General features: G+C 40.3%; 3 protein-coding genes across 5 annotated transcripts in view; 2 read left to right on the forward strand and 1 right to left on the reverse strand.

Moving 5' to 3' along the window:
- tbc1d32 (TBC1 domain family, member 32) overlaps window positions 1-3468 on the reverse strand; it is an 89915-nt gene extending 86447 nt beyond the window's left edge. For 2 of the 3 annotated variants that reach the window (XM_042222738.1, XM_042222736.1), the window contains exons 1-3: window positions 3384-3468; window positions 2608-2770; window positions 2292-2456 (exon numbers count right to left, since the gene is read on the reverse strand). In XM_042222738.1, coding sequence (XP_042078672.1) covers window positions 2292-2456; window positions 2608-2759 — 317 coding nt within the window. In that variant the 5' untranslated portion in view covers window positions 2760-2770; window positions 3384-3468. The remainder of the gene's footprint in view (window positions 1-2291; window positions 2457-2607; window positions 2771-3383) is intronic. The other variant, XM_042222737.1, reaches the window with a different exon arrangement.
- Window positions 3469-3724: 256 nt separating this feature from the next.
- hsdl1 (hydroxysteroid dehydrogenase like 1) lies at window positions 3725-8058 on the forward strand. Its single transcript, XM_005930474.3, has 5 exons — window positions 3725-4174; window positions 4949-5394; window positions 5891-5974; window positions 6181-6336; window positions 6522-8058. The coding sequence occupies exons 1-5, from the start codon at window positions 3955-3957 to the stop codon at window positions 6591-6593; spliced, it is 978 nt and encodes a 325-aa protein (XP_005930536.1). The 5' UTR covers window positions 3725-3954; the 3' UTR covers window positions 6594-8058.
- A 930-nt stretch (window positions 8059-8988) lies between these two features.
- Window positions 8989-13013, forward strand: gja11 (gap junction protein, alpha 11). The gene is made up of 4 exons (XM_005930475.3): window positions 8989-9175; window positions 9938-10089; window positions 10194-10379; window positions 12025-13013. The coding sequence occupies exons 1-4, from the start codon at window positions 9064-9066 to the stop codon at window positions 12628-12630; spliced, it is 1056 nt and encodes a 351-aa protein (XP_005930537.1). The 5' UTR covers window positions 8989-9063; the 3' UTR covers window positions 12631-13013.
- Window positions 13014-14169: the final 1156 nt, after the last annotated feature.

Consider the following 14169-nt stretch of genomic DNA (forward strand, 5'->3'; position numbering starts at 1 on the left):
GTATAAAGTGTGTATGGGGAGTGTGTGTACTGCATTCATTTTTTCAGCGTGTCTCCATGTTAGTGAATTCATACTTGTGTCTGCGTGTGCCTGTTAGTTTGTGTATCAGGTCAGGTGTGGGGGCCTATTTTGCCCTGCCACATGCCCTGCCAGTGGCTGGTGCCCCCACCCACTGATGCATTGGTGATTCTTGGGGGGCAGGGCTGTGGTGTCCCACACAAACACTAGACATTTCCATGAAGACACCTTTTGAACACAAGCGTGCTCACGCACAGAGGTGTACAAACAGATACTCACAGACACACTATTGTAGTTGGCTGCTGCCTCTAAAAATATCTTGTATTATTAGTACTGTGTGCTGTTCAGTAAAATGTATTATTCATTATTTACTGTTATTTATGCATATGTTAGCTGTTGATGTGGTTTCTCTGCTGTGTTACTTTTTTCCCTCACCAGGTCTTGAAGCAGATTCTCAGCGTTTTTTCTCTCTCTCCTCATTTTTTCTCTCCCTATCCTTCTCCATAACGTTCTCCTCAACTTCTTTCGTCTTTTCCTTTTCCGTCCACCGGTCTTCTTCGTTATGATTGTAATAAATAGTAATAATAGTTTGTTTTTAGTTTTAGCTATTTTAGGGGGATATCTGTGTGTGCTAGGTGACTATTACTGTGCATAATTATTAGGCAACTTAACAAAAAACAAATATATACCCATTTCAATTATTTATTTTTACCAGTGAAACCAATATAACATCTCCACATTCACAAATATACATTTCTGACATTCAAAAACAAAACAAAAACAAATCAGCGACCAATATAGCCACCTTTCTTTGCAAGGACACTCAAAAGCCTGCCATCCATGGATTCTGTCAGTGTTTTGATCTGTTCACCATCAACATTGCGTGCAGCAGCAACCACAGCCTCCCAGACACTGTTCAGAGAGGTGTACTGTTTTCCCTCCTTGTAAATCTCACATTTGATGATGGACCACAGGTTCTCAATGGGGTTCAGATCAGGTGAACAAGGAGGCCATGTCATTAGTTTTTCTTCTTTTATACCCTTTCTTGCCAGCCACGCTGTGGAGTACTTGGACGCGTGTGATGGAGCATCGTCCTGCATGAAAATCATGTTTTTCTTGAAGGATGCAGACTTCTTCCTGTACCACTGCTTGAAGAAGGTGTCTTCCAGAAACTGGCAGTAGGACTGGGAGTTGAGCTTGACTCCATCCTCAACCCGAAAAGGCCCCACAAGCTCATCTTTGATGATACCAGCCCAAACCAGTACTCCACCTCCACCTTGCTGGCGTCTGAGTCGGACTGGAGCTCTCTGCCCTTTACCAATCCAGCCACGGGCCCATCCATCTGGCCCATCAAGACTCACTCTCATTTCATCAGTCCATAAAACCTTAGAAAAACCAGTCTTGAGATATTTCTTGGCCCAGTCTTGACGTTTCAGCTTGTGTGTCTTGTTCAGTGGTGGTCGTCTTTCAGCCTTTCTTACCTTGGCCATGTCTCTGAGTATTGCACACCTTGTGCTTTTGGGCACTCCAGTGATGTTGCAGCTCTGAAATATGGCCAAACTGGTGGCAAGTGGCATCTTGGCAGCTGCACGCTTGACTTTTCTCAGTTCATGGGCAGTTATTTTGCGCCTTGGTTTTTCCACACGCTTCTTGCGACCCTGTTGACTATTTTGAATGAAACGCTTGATTGTTCGATGATCACGCTTCAGAAGCTTTGCAATTTTGAGACTGCTGCATCCCTCTGCAAGATATCTCACTATTTTTGACTTTTCTGAGCCTGTCAAGTCCTTCTTTTGACCCATTTTGCCAAAGGAAAGGACGTTGCCTAATAATTATGCACACCTGATATAGGGTGTTGATGTCATTAGACCACACCCCTTCTCATTACAGAGATGCACATCACCTAATATGCTTAATTGGTAGTAGGCTTTCGATCCTATACAGCTTGGAGTAAGACAACATGCATGAAGAGGATGATGTGGACAAAATACTCATTTGCCTAATAATTCTGCACTCCCTGTAGATAGCTGGTATCAGGGAAGTGATACGGTGAGATGGAGGCAGATTTTCTGTGGCGACCCTAAAAGGTGCAGCCAAAAGAAAAAACAAAGTTTTGCATTTGAAATTCTTTTTAGTAAGAAGGTTGAGTTCTGGAGTTTTCCAGCATATCCGAAAGTAAGTATGGAGGGTCAATGAAGTAGGTTTGAAACACAATAAACATGATGAATATGGGCCAATAGAAAAAGATGCTAAAGATATTCAGAGACACTCACTCAGCTGAGTATCTAGTCCTTTGTGTCACTGCGTGAATCAGAGTGTCGTGTCCCGAGCCAATTGCATGTTGTCCATCTTCTCTGGTCAAGTTGTTTGTTTCCTCTTCAACCACAGATCCTAAAGCGTTCTCCACATATTGACGGAGGTACTTCACAAACTCATAACTGAAAGAAGAGAAGTAACCAAGTCACACCTATACTGTAAATATATACTAAAAACAACACAAAGAACACATACCCATAGAAACATAACAAAGCCTATTTTATTAGATCCAGTCATTACATTTAATGCTATGGTGTTTGATGATGGACTCACTTGTGAAAGTTCTTGTCAGTCTCCTCTAGGTGAAGAAGGATCTCTTCAGCACATTCAGGTGAAGGAGCACTAGAGATCTTGTCACTGATGCTTCTCAGAAACTGCTTAACCAAGGACTGCAACTCCACCTCATCCTCAGCAAACTCAGACATCTCTGCTACTGCTGTGTCAAAAACAAAAGGTTTTAATTCAGAGGGATTTCTAAGAGACTAAAGGAGGCATTTTTCTTTCCATTCACTAAAGCATAAAATACACATTTGCTCATCCAATGGCAAAAAATAACAGGAAACTATATAAACTAATACTCTGTAAGATAACAGATTAAGTTACTTAACAACAGACGAACCAAAACGTGCTTATGTGTATATTTCTACCTCCAGCATGTTACTAAAACGTACATCCTTTATCATTTTCCCCTTCTCGGTTTCATTTAGTGAGGAGGAAAAAATTTCATCACCAACAGGTTTGAAAATTGGCTACCTATCTGGAAAAACAGCCGATCACAGCAATGATGACAGTGTACACCACGTAAATGTGTGATTAAATGTAAAATAACGCTACAATCAGTTTGATTTTGTCCTGCAATCTAAAGGTTTAATTCTGCTGCTAACAACAATGAATGTGTCCCTTCTCTTGTTAGCTTGACGCTGCCATTATTGAAACACTGCTAGCTGAAAAACAAAAGTGCCAAAATTAAACTAAAACGGAAGCTGGACTAAAAAGCAACGAAGGCAAACGAAAACCATCACGCACAGAGTTTTTTTTAAATCAGTCACCTTGTCTTTGTGCATATAAAAGAGCTTCATCGAGCTAGCGCTTTGCCATCCACAACTGTATCTCTATGGAAACGTCCAGTGTTAACTGTGGTGCATTGTGGGAGACCCCCATATGGTATCTCCACGATAATCGGAATTTGGCATTCATAATGAAAATCTGGATATTTAAGATGTCTTTGGATTAATTTTAGAGTTTATACTTGCTTTTATTGTTTGTCATGTGATAATTAAAGAATATTTCAACCGTATTGAATATATTTAAAAATCATTCAACATGAGGTAAAAGTATTTAGACGGATTTTTTGTTACGGTTTTGAATGCAGCACTGCTGTTCTACACCGTCACGTGACCCAATGTTTTGCTGCTTTCACCGGGTGTAGCAGAGGAGACATACCTGCTTCTTAAACGAGAATTCTTACAGCTTTTATTAGTAATTTTACTATGTGGGGTTAGTTGTAGCTTCCATTTACACGTCTGAAGTATTCGTTAACCTATTCACGTACAGGTCCCAGCGTTATATCACCGAATAAGCTTTAGTTAGCAAATTATATCATCAACTCCAGCGTGGGATATGGCGGCGGTTGACAGCTTTCAGTTTTTGTACAGAGAAATTTCTCGTACGTGCAACTCTTACTTTGAAACCCTGGCGCTGGTCGGTGCTCTGTACACGGCCAGCAGGGCAGTGATCCTGCTGAGCGACTGCTGCACGTTGGTTAGGGTGCATTTTCTGCCCAGATTGATCCCAAGTAAGAAGCTGACCCAGAGATATGGTGACTGGGCTGTCGTTTATGGTAAGGATGGGCCGCAGCAGAGTTAATTTCTGTTATATCATAATTGAAGTAAACTCTATTTCATTAAATTCATATTTCATGAATCTATTTCATTAACAATAGCCAAAGTCAACAGGAGTATATACAGAATGCAGTTTTTAAATCATGGTTGCATGTATGAATGGGAGACAAGCTATCCAAACCTACCTTGCGTTTTGTGAAAAAGAAAATTGGCCCTTAAACCCAATAACTGGTTGTGCCCCCCCTCCGCATTTAAATCCGGACTTTGACTAGGCCCTTTCAAAACCTTTATGGGGTGGACTTGCTGGTGTTTTGGATCATTGTTCTGCTGTATAACCCAAGTGTGCTTGAGCTTCAGGGTACGAACTGATGACCAGATATTTTACTTCAAGATTTTCTGGTAGAGAACATAATAGAGTAAGCAGAATGTCCTAAATCATCTTTTAAAGGCTGCATTTTAAATTTACTTTGGTTATCTTTCTCTAATATTAAAATTTGTATGATGATGAAACCCGCCTTTCGCCCTATGACAGCTGGGATGGGCTCCAGCGCCCCCCGCGACCCTGAAAAGGATAAGCGGAAGCGAATGGATGGATGGATGGATGGATGGATGGATGATGATGAAACATTTAAATGTGACAACATTTGCAAAAAGCTTAGTAATCAGGAAGGGGACAAATCCTTTTTCACAGCACTGTAACTGGTTCAATGTCTATAATGTTGCTGCAAACATTTTTGTTCTCTCTGGCATGACTTTGTCATCTCTCTTGTCAGGTGCATCGGAGCCTGTAGCCAAAGCATACGCAGAGGAGCTGGCCAGGCATGCCATCAGCATCATCTTTGTCACTCGGGACCCCTCCTCTGTTAGAGACATGAGTGCATACCTCTCCCAGAATTATGGAGTGGAAACTGTTGTGGTCTCAGCTGACTTCTCCCTGGACCAAGTGGCCTGCAAGCCCATCAAAGAAGCATTGAGGGGTAAAGATATTGGCTTCCTGGTAAACTGTGTCGATGAATCTTTGGCTTCACCCCAGAGCCTGATTGAAGTGCCCGAACAGCACCTCTTGGATTTGGTGAACAGGAACATTGCAGTCACTACTCTGATGACCCGATTGGTTCTGCCGGGGATGGTGGATCGCAGCAGAGGTGCCGTGGTCAATATATCATCGGGTGCCTGCTGCAGACCTCTTCTTGGAAGAGTGACGCTCACCGCCTCCACTGTGAGACAAATCACTATTACAGTCTGCAGGCATGGAGACGTGCCAGTAAAACATATCTATAGCCTGTATAGATCCTTTGTAATATGATGAAGAGCACATTGATGTCTCTGATCAATTTGAAGATCTGTTGTTACTACTATCCCCTTAAAGTATTAGTTCTTGATTTGTGGCAAGTAGATCCACTGCTGGTGGAAAATATGTTGTAAAACTAAGCTGAACAAACAGGATTTATGCAAAATAAGTTTTAGTCTTCTGTTTTCAGTTTTGAACCTTGATTGATTGTTAATGATTGATTAAAAATGTAACTTTTTTTTTAGTATGTAAAGTAGTGTCAGCCAGAAAAAGGTTTGAGAATCAGCAGAGTAAGCCGCTCTTTAAAGTAAATTATGTAGGTTTTTGAACTGTCATCTCCATTTCGTCTGTGTGCTGGCTATAGTCCCAGTCACAACAACATTATTTTTTCCTGACAACAGCAACCTTTCCTCTGACATTTCAGGGATACCTGGATCATTTGTCAAGAGCTCTTCACCTTGAGTACAGCAGCAAAGGCATATTCATTCAGAGTCTGCTCCCCTTCCAGGTAAATATCTTAACAGTAGCTGTTCTGTAAGACCTGAAATCTGGCAGCAAAAGTCTGGCTGGATCCACGATCCCCACTGCTATTACTCTGATAGATGCTAATGTGTGGCTTGTCGTGTTTGCACATCATGTATGAAATTGGCTATCAAACTAGGGAGATCGATGAAATCAAGCTGCTTAACTTCATCTTTGTCCATGTCCATTTAGATAGCCTCAAGTGAGCAGCAGCCATCATCATCATCTTCATCACCATCACGAAGAGAAGGCTGGTTTGTACCAAAGCCAGAAGTTTATGCTCGCCATGCCATCTCCACTCTGGGAGTCTCAAACAGGACCACAGGATATTGGCCTCATACCCTGCAGGTCAGTTGAAATGAAGTCATGTCATCAGTTTTTATTTTGACAGCATCACAGAAAATGTAAAAAATGTGAAGTATATTACTCTGAGTGAGATGATCTCTGATACTGTTAAAGCTTTTGTGAAACCAGAATTGAAAACATTAAATACTTTTTCCATATCCTGTTCTCTTCTCTTTTTGTCTTCGCAGTACGGATTGATGAGATGCATTCCAGAGTGGATCTGGGTTCTCGGATCACGAGTGCTCATTAGCTCAAGCTAAGAGCTTAATCTAACGCACTGGGTCTTGTTGTTACACGAATCTTGTTGCATTCCAGCTTCTTCTGCTATTAAATCTGTTGAACTTTGATGCTCTGATGAGGCTGACACTACCGTTTTCTTTCTATTGATTGGGTATTAGTTAATAAAGAACCTGCAGTGGAATTCATCTAAAATGATGAGTAAAAGTACAAACATTTTTTCAACATTGCTCCTGCATTACTAGATTATGGTCTGATGAATCTGTGACATCCAGCGTTTACTTTGAAGCCAGACAACCTTAATTATTTCCAGACCTGTGTTTGGGTTGGATTTACAAGCTTGTCAATTATTATTGGAGCCTAACAATAAGACTTTGTTTGGTCTTGTGCACAGAAACCATTTTATACGAGTGAAACTCATTTTACCTGCTGTGTATCTTCAAAAACACTTCAGTGGAAGAGAACATTGTGTATAAGTGCAGACAATATCAAAAGTCTCACCTTAAATGTGAGACAAATAAGAGCAATATAAAACAAACACAGCCGAAGTGAAACGAGTATAAACAAATTCACTAAATACACAAGTCTAAATTTAAGAAGTTAGGCTTGATTTAGATTTAAGAATACGTTTAAGAAAGTATTTTGACTTGCACTGTGATAAGGTTTGCTTTTATCTGCTATTAATCTACATCCCATGTGACTTCATTCTAACCAAAAGCTTTTTGCTCTGACCACGCGCATCTGACACATACACAGAGCCAAAAACAAAAATAACAGGCTAATAATATGTGATAGCCTTTTCATCAATGTGTTTGTATAAAAAAGCTGTACGGGAAACCTCATCCAGATGCTACAAACATGTTTGTTGAAAGTAAAAAAATAGTTTATATTTCAACTCGTTCTTGCACTGAGATTGTATCCTCGGCTTCTTTGATTTGCTGGTCTAATCAAACAAAGAGTTTAAATGTCAAGCTTTCTACAATACAGTGTGGTGTTTATCTGTTGCAAAATATATATATATAAGTGTTTACATACAGATAAGTGTGTGACGAGTGAATGAAGTGTGATATTCAAGCATCTCCAATTTAAAGGTGTGCTGAAGTTTATGGTATTTTATTTTATTAAGAAACAATATTTAAGACATTTGATACGAGAGCATTTTGCTTAAAGTGGACCTGTTATGCTAATTTCCGTCTCGTTACTGATTCGACCACTTTTAACTCCTCATTTCAAGCCAACTAATTGGCTGTCCCTCACAAACACAAGATTTGAACAGCAGGTGGGTTAGAATGAATAACCTAAACTGTTACAGCACATATATGAGAAAACGAATGTGGAAAAATATAATAGGTCTGCTTTAGTTAATCATTTGTGTGATATTTGACACACACATTGAGATTAATTATGTTAGTTGATTGCTGGAATGTGAAATCCGTGTGTTATTGTAGCACATAATCAGACCAATAAAACTCCTCCATTCCAACATCACTTGTGACGTTGTTTTCATATGTGTACTGTAACTTTTGTCTTTTATGTTGAACCATATTTTTATAAAACCCGAGCGCTCTGCCTTACTTGTGCATGTTTGTCTTCTCTGATACAATGACTGATCAATAAGGTGAAGGCCAGGCTTTGTTTTTCTCTTTAAAGTGTAAGTACGGAGTAAATTATTTACAGAGCAGAGACGACGCAGGCTTCCAGAGTTCAGTCTGTAACCCCCACAGATGACCTGGGTCAGAGTAAACCTTAGAGGAAACTTGTAAACCTCATGAACCCACAGTGTGGTGTGTAGTAAACAGACACGGTGCTGTGCAAACCCTTCTTTGGTAGGATTTAAATATGACGCCAGAGTCTGAATACTGTGCTGGTGAAAAGACAAACATTTGCTTAAGCAAAAATACTATAAGCAAGAGCAAAAAAAACTCACACAGCTAAGTCTAGGTAAAAGGTCATTCTTTCAGAGAGGTTATCGAGTTTTTTTTTCCAGTTTCTCGTGTGCAATTTTTCACAGTTGGGGCAATAATTTGAAAAAGACCACATGGATTATGGACATTAGTGAAATACTGACAGGAAAGCTAACAACAATTTAAACACTGTTGATTTTGACAAAATGTTTCACTTGTGTAAGAAAAAGCGTAGGAAGCTCTGAAAGATTCATTTAAGGGACTTTTACATATGATTCAATTCTTAATTTTGGTTTTCAGCTAACCGCATTATTCACACCGTTTTCCTGAAGTGTCAGTCATGCTTACGAGCTTCTGCATTAGTTCATCTCCTGAATCTTCCTTTATTTCCCAATATTAAAAAGAATTAGAAAACGTACAGCAGACGATCACGTTCTCTTTTCACTGTCCAACAAAGCTGAAATGCAACAAAAATGAAATTATATTATAAACCAATGACTGGTTACACTTCAGCAGAACGTCTGAATTGTTGTTAAGACAAGGAGTTGCTGTTGTGGTTAGGATGGTGTCCTTCCAGATAAGTCGCTGAATGAACAATAAAACAAGGACGGCTTCTTCTTCACTTTCTCTTCTCCTCATCTTCTTGAGGTACTTCTCTCTTCAGCCACCTTTTCTTTTCAATTTTTCAGTTTGGTCAGCTGGTAAGTTGATTTTTATATACAGATGCAGTCTATCTCTGATTTCACCATTCAAGAAAGAAAGAAAATCAGTGATAATGATGTACATGTTGTAGAAAAATAGTAGTTAATGGACTGATGTTGGAGTATGTCTCTGTTATGACTTGGGTTTTATTTGCAAGGATAACTGCGTTTCATCATTGAATTTTATTTAATGGTTGTTGTTATGAGACACTGAGTGTAAGCATGCAAATGTGGATCAGAGCTGGCAAAGGCAAAACAAGCCAGCTGCAAAAAATCATGTATTTAGAGTAATTTAAAATCCAAAGATAATGCAATGTGGGCCAGAAAAGCCACAGAAGCGTCACCGAATATTGCGTGAAACAGTATCAGCTTTAAAATCATCATCTAAAATGAACTCTGCAAAAACTTTCTTTATGAACAGTTTAAGCTCAGTTTCAGGAATTCTTTGAATTATGATTGGCGGCGGTTGGCGGTAACCAAGGCTAAGGTGTCAGTGTCCAGCAGATAAGTATGTTTTGGAGACTTGAAATCAGCAGCCGTGGCCTCTATCTGCACAGTCACAAGGCTGCAAGAAGTGATAAAAAGTTGGCCTTGTGAGTGAGGCTGTCTGTTCTGACCTGAACTGCAAGTCAGGTTACAAAATACTCTCTGTAATAATATATACACATCTGAGATCACCCACGCATCCCTTCAGAAATGACTGCCTTCGACTGCTGTGTCTATCTGCCTCCGTGTTTATTTCATCTGTACCTTCTTTAACAGAAGCAGGACAGCTGGTGATTGAAATGGGTGAATGGGATCTACTGGGCCACTTGCTGGATAAAGTGCAGAGCCACTCCACCGTGATCGGCAAAGTGTGGCTCACGGTGCTCTTTATCTTCCGCATCATGGTCCTGCAAACTGGTGCTGAGAAGGTTTGGTGCTGTTTTTATAGGACATATCTGAGTGAAAACCAGGATTATAGCTTTATGGTGGTTTTTTTAAATAACATTTTTAATTTTCCTCTGATCTCATTCAGGTTTGGGGAGACGAACAGTCTGACTTTGTGTGCAACACTCAGCAACCCGGCTGTGAGAACGTTTGCTATGACCTGGCCTTCCCCATCTCTCACGTGCGCTTTTGGTTTCTTCAGATTATTGCAATAGCGACTCCAAAGCTGTTATATCTCGGTCACGTCCTTCATGTTATCCACGTTGAAAAGAAGGTGTGTCGCTGCAGTACGTGCAGTACAATTGTATCACTGCTTTTTGTCATGCATGCCACACCTATAAGGGAGTGGCAATTGCATGGAAGAGAAGATCCTTTTAGCACCGTTTATGGGAAGTTAATTTGCGCCATCGTTAGCATAAATGTCTATGACTTAAAGAGGAAGCTTAAGACTGCGTCATTATTTTTCACCCCAGACATAACAGCTTTTATTCTTTCCACCTTATGAGTATGTCTATTTATGTGTGCTTTAACATGGCAACAATATTTGGAATAAAGCCCTGGGACATCAACACATTTTGACTACAGGAGCTGCTCCATGCCATGAAGCTCCTGGCACACAGTTTTTGCAATATTAATGCCAGAGGTTTGAACAGCTCCAGGTTTGAAGCTCTGTAGTTATCGAGTAAGTGAGAGTGTTGGTGACTTATTGCTGAGTCTGTTTCTATTTCGCAAGAATACAGAAAGGGAAGACGTTTCACCAACTGGCTTGTTGCAACAGTAGCATACTGTTACAGTTACACTTGAATTCAGTGATCTCTTTAGAATGACAAAGGTTTGTAAAGGCAGACTACATGGCTGGGTGGTTGAATTTATACACCTGTGGCAATTGGAGTGAAAATTCAAACATTAAGAGGTGTGGTCCAGTGCTTTTGTCCATATTTCCGGTTTCCATTAGAGTAAATAACTTGCTAATAAAGACCTGGACACTTTTGCAGGCTAACCAAGTCAAACATAAACCAAACTTACAATGTAACATTTGCTGGTAATGTGCAGCTAGTAGACTCAAGTCTCCAAAGCTTTTGTTTTGGCTGAAAGAAGGAACCTGCAAAGGGCTTATATTACAAGCACTGCTGGAAATGATCCAGTGTAAACACAACATTTGATTTCATGTTTTCTTCACCTTGGTGGCCAAACATTCATGGGACTGGGTGGCAGTGCTAGAGTCTATCCCAGCTACCTTAGGATGAGAGGTGGGGTGCACTCTGGATGGGGCAGCATGATGGCGCAGTGTTGCCTGAAAGCACAAAGGTGCCGAGTTCAGTTCCAGCATCAGGCCAGGCCTGTGCCGTGTGAGTTTGCATGTTCTCCCTGTTTTCGCATGGGTTCTGGCTTCCTCCCACAGTCCAAAGACATGTACTTAGTGGGGTTAGGTTAATTGATGATTCCAAATTGCCTATAGGTGTGAATAGCTTCTCTATATGTTAGCCTGGCGACCTGTCCCGTGGACACCTGGGGCAAGCTCCAGGCCCCCACCCCCGCAACCCTGAATTGGAAGAGGAAGACAATGGATTGATAGTCAAACCATTTCTTGATGGCTTAAGAAGGAGTTTTCTTAGCAGGACAAATCTCTAGTGCTAGTTTAAAGAAACAAAAAAGCTTCTCAGTGCTTCTCCAACGCACATTATTAGCTGTTCCACCATATGCTAACATTGCTCTGATATTTGATATTGTGCTCATACATTTAGCCAAAATGTTAATGAAAACACAGCTTGGAACAGTGTGGCAGTTTGGAGTAACTGTTCAGCCATATTTTGGCAGAACATTTTGGAACTGTGAGAGTTTGTTCACACTGCCAGAATTAAGGTTTATCTGTTTCCTGGAAAATGTCTAACTCTGTGTTCTTGCTTTTCTAATCCAAGATGAAGGAAAGGATGAAGAAGCAGGAAGAGCTGGATGACCAAACCAATCTGCTCCTTAGGAGGGCCTATAAAGTTCCCAAGTACACCAAAAACAGCGGCAAGATCAGCATCCGTGGCCGCCTCCTGCGCAGTTACGTCCTCCATCTCCTAGCCAAGATTGCCCTCGAGGTTCTGTTTATCGTGGGTCAGTACCTTCTCTATGGTTTCTCCCTACAGACACGCTATGTCTGCACCCGCTTCCCCTGCCCGCACAAGGTGGACTGTTTCCTGTCCAGGCCCACAGAGAAGTCGGTCATCATCTGGTTCATGCTGGTGGCGGCTTGTGTCTCCCTCGTCCTCAGCCTGGTGGAGCTGTTCTATCTGTGTGTGAAAGCGGTGAAGGAATGCATGGCGAGGAGACAGGACTACACTGTGACCCCAGTGACTCCTCCACCCTCAGAAAGGAAGGCTTTTAAAAACCGGGACGAGATGATTCAGAATTATGTCAACCTGGAGCTGGAGCTGCAAGGACGAAAGTTAGGGGTGAACGGCATCACGAGTGGAGTCAGTGAGGCTCCTAGAAATGGATCACCTGAGAACAACAACATGGGGGAGATCCACATCTGATGTATAAGCCCAGCAATAGGTTGTATATGCGGTTCCTGGCAGTATTTGTATGCTCTGGAGGCTTTGGAGACGTGTGTTTGTGTGTGCACTAAATAGAGCAGGTGGGAGGGAAATGGCCAGCTTCTGCAAACAAGACTCAGTCACATGCAAAGGGCTGCAGAAAATTACATTTTTTTCACAATAGACAACTGGAGTTTACTGTTAATACATTACATGATTGTAGTGAACTGCTTTCCACTTTTGATACATTTAATAATGTTTAATGCTGATTCAATAAACCTTCAATAAAGACCCAGATGTGACTGAAATGTAACTGTCCTGTTCTTATGCTATGAACCACCCTGTATGTAAAAGTAATGGAACATACATAATAAATGTTCAAATAATTTTTATGTGCAATGTCCCATACAATAATTTCCTCAATTTAAAATGAACAAAACCTCCATTCATCAATTTTCTCAATCCCTTATCTAGCTTAGCATCATGGGTAGCTGGCGTTCATACACACTGTCATGAGATAAGAGGTGGTGTTGCACTCTGGAGAGGTTGCCAGTTCTTAGAAAGATACACAAACACAATATTAACATTTGCTTTTTTGTTTTTTTGTTTTTTTTTTTAGTTAATTTTTTTAAAATTAAAACTGGACCATTAATTTATAATTGTGTATATGGAGTAGCAGTTGTGTAATGCTTACAAAACTGATTAAATCTGGATCTGGATAATGACCTAAAATATATTAACCCTGTAAAGCCGGAAAATTCAATTTTTTTGAAAACTTAGTGTTTATTGAATCTAATGAAAAAATATATGCAATTTATTCTTTAAAATGTAACGGACAATTTCTTTTGTATTTGGTAGTTAGTTCAGTGTCTTTATTTGCACACCTGAACTATCAGCTCTGCGATTAATAGGCAGTTTCCTTTACTGCCTGAGCCACAGCAGCCACATTTGTTGTTAATAGCATCAGAAAAATGTACAATAAGAAACAGAAAAAAGATTAGAGCTAAACTATCTCTGCCTAAACTTAACAAAACTTAATTTACTACCACTTAGCTTTAGCTTAGCTTTTGACCTGCATAAGAAAAGTGACAGTAAACAGTTTTTCTAATCCCACAGATTATGAATAATTTCCTGGTTGCTGGCGTGATGTTTTGATGATTCTGGCAGGAAACAGCTGGTTATGAATGTTACTGTGAGTCACAAAACTTACCAGTTCATCTACTTGAACCTTATCTACAATCTCATGACTAAAACATTTGTTGACTAAATCAACAAATGTTTTAGCAAGGTGCGTGAATTCCAATCTAGCCTCCCAACTGGGAATTACACAGTACTTCATCATCCATGTGCATAGTTCTCATTTGTGTGTGAAATACACAAATAAATGAAATTGATAAATACATATATTTTGAACACATGCACCTTATTTTCAACTTCCAGTGCTATTTTAAAGTGACATCTCTTGCTTGCCGACTGTGCAGCTGACAGAAGACCTTCTTCTCTCCTGACACATTTATGATTAATGGTTTCACATAGAGT

The sequence above is a fragment of the Haplochromis burtoni genome, unplaced genomic scaffold, assembly GCF_018398535.1.
Source record: "Haplochromis burtoni strain Fernald_Lab_line unplaced genomic scaffold, NCSU_Asbu1 Contig_93, whole genome shotgun sequence".
NCBI classification, from domain to species: domain Eukaryota; kingdom Metazoa; phylum Chordata; class Actinopteri; order Cichliformes; family Cichlidae; genus Haplochromis; species Haplochromis burtoni.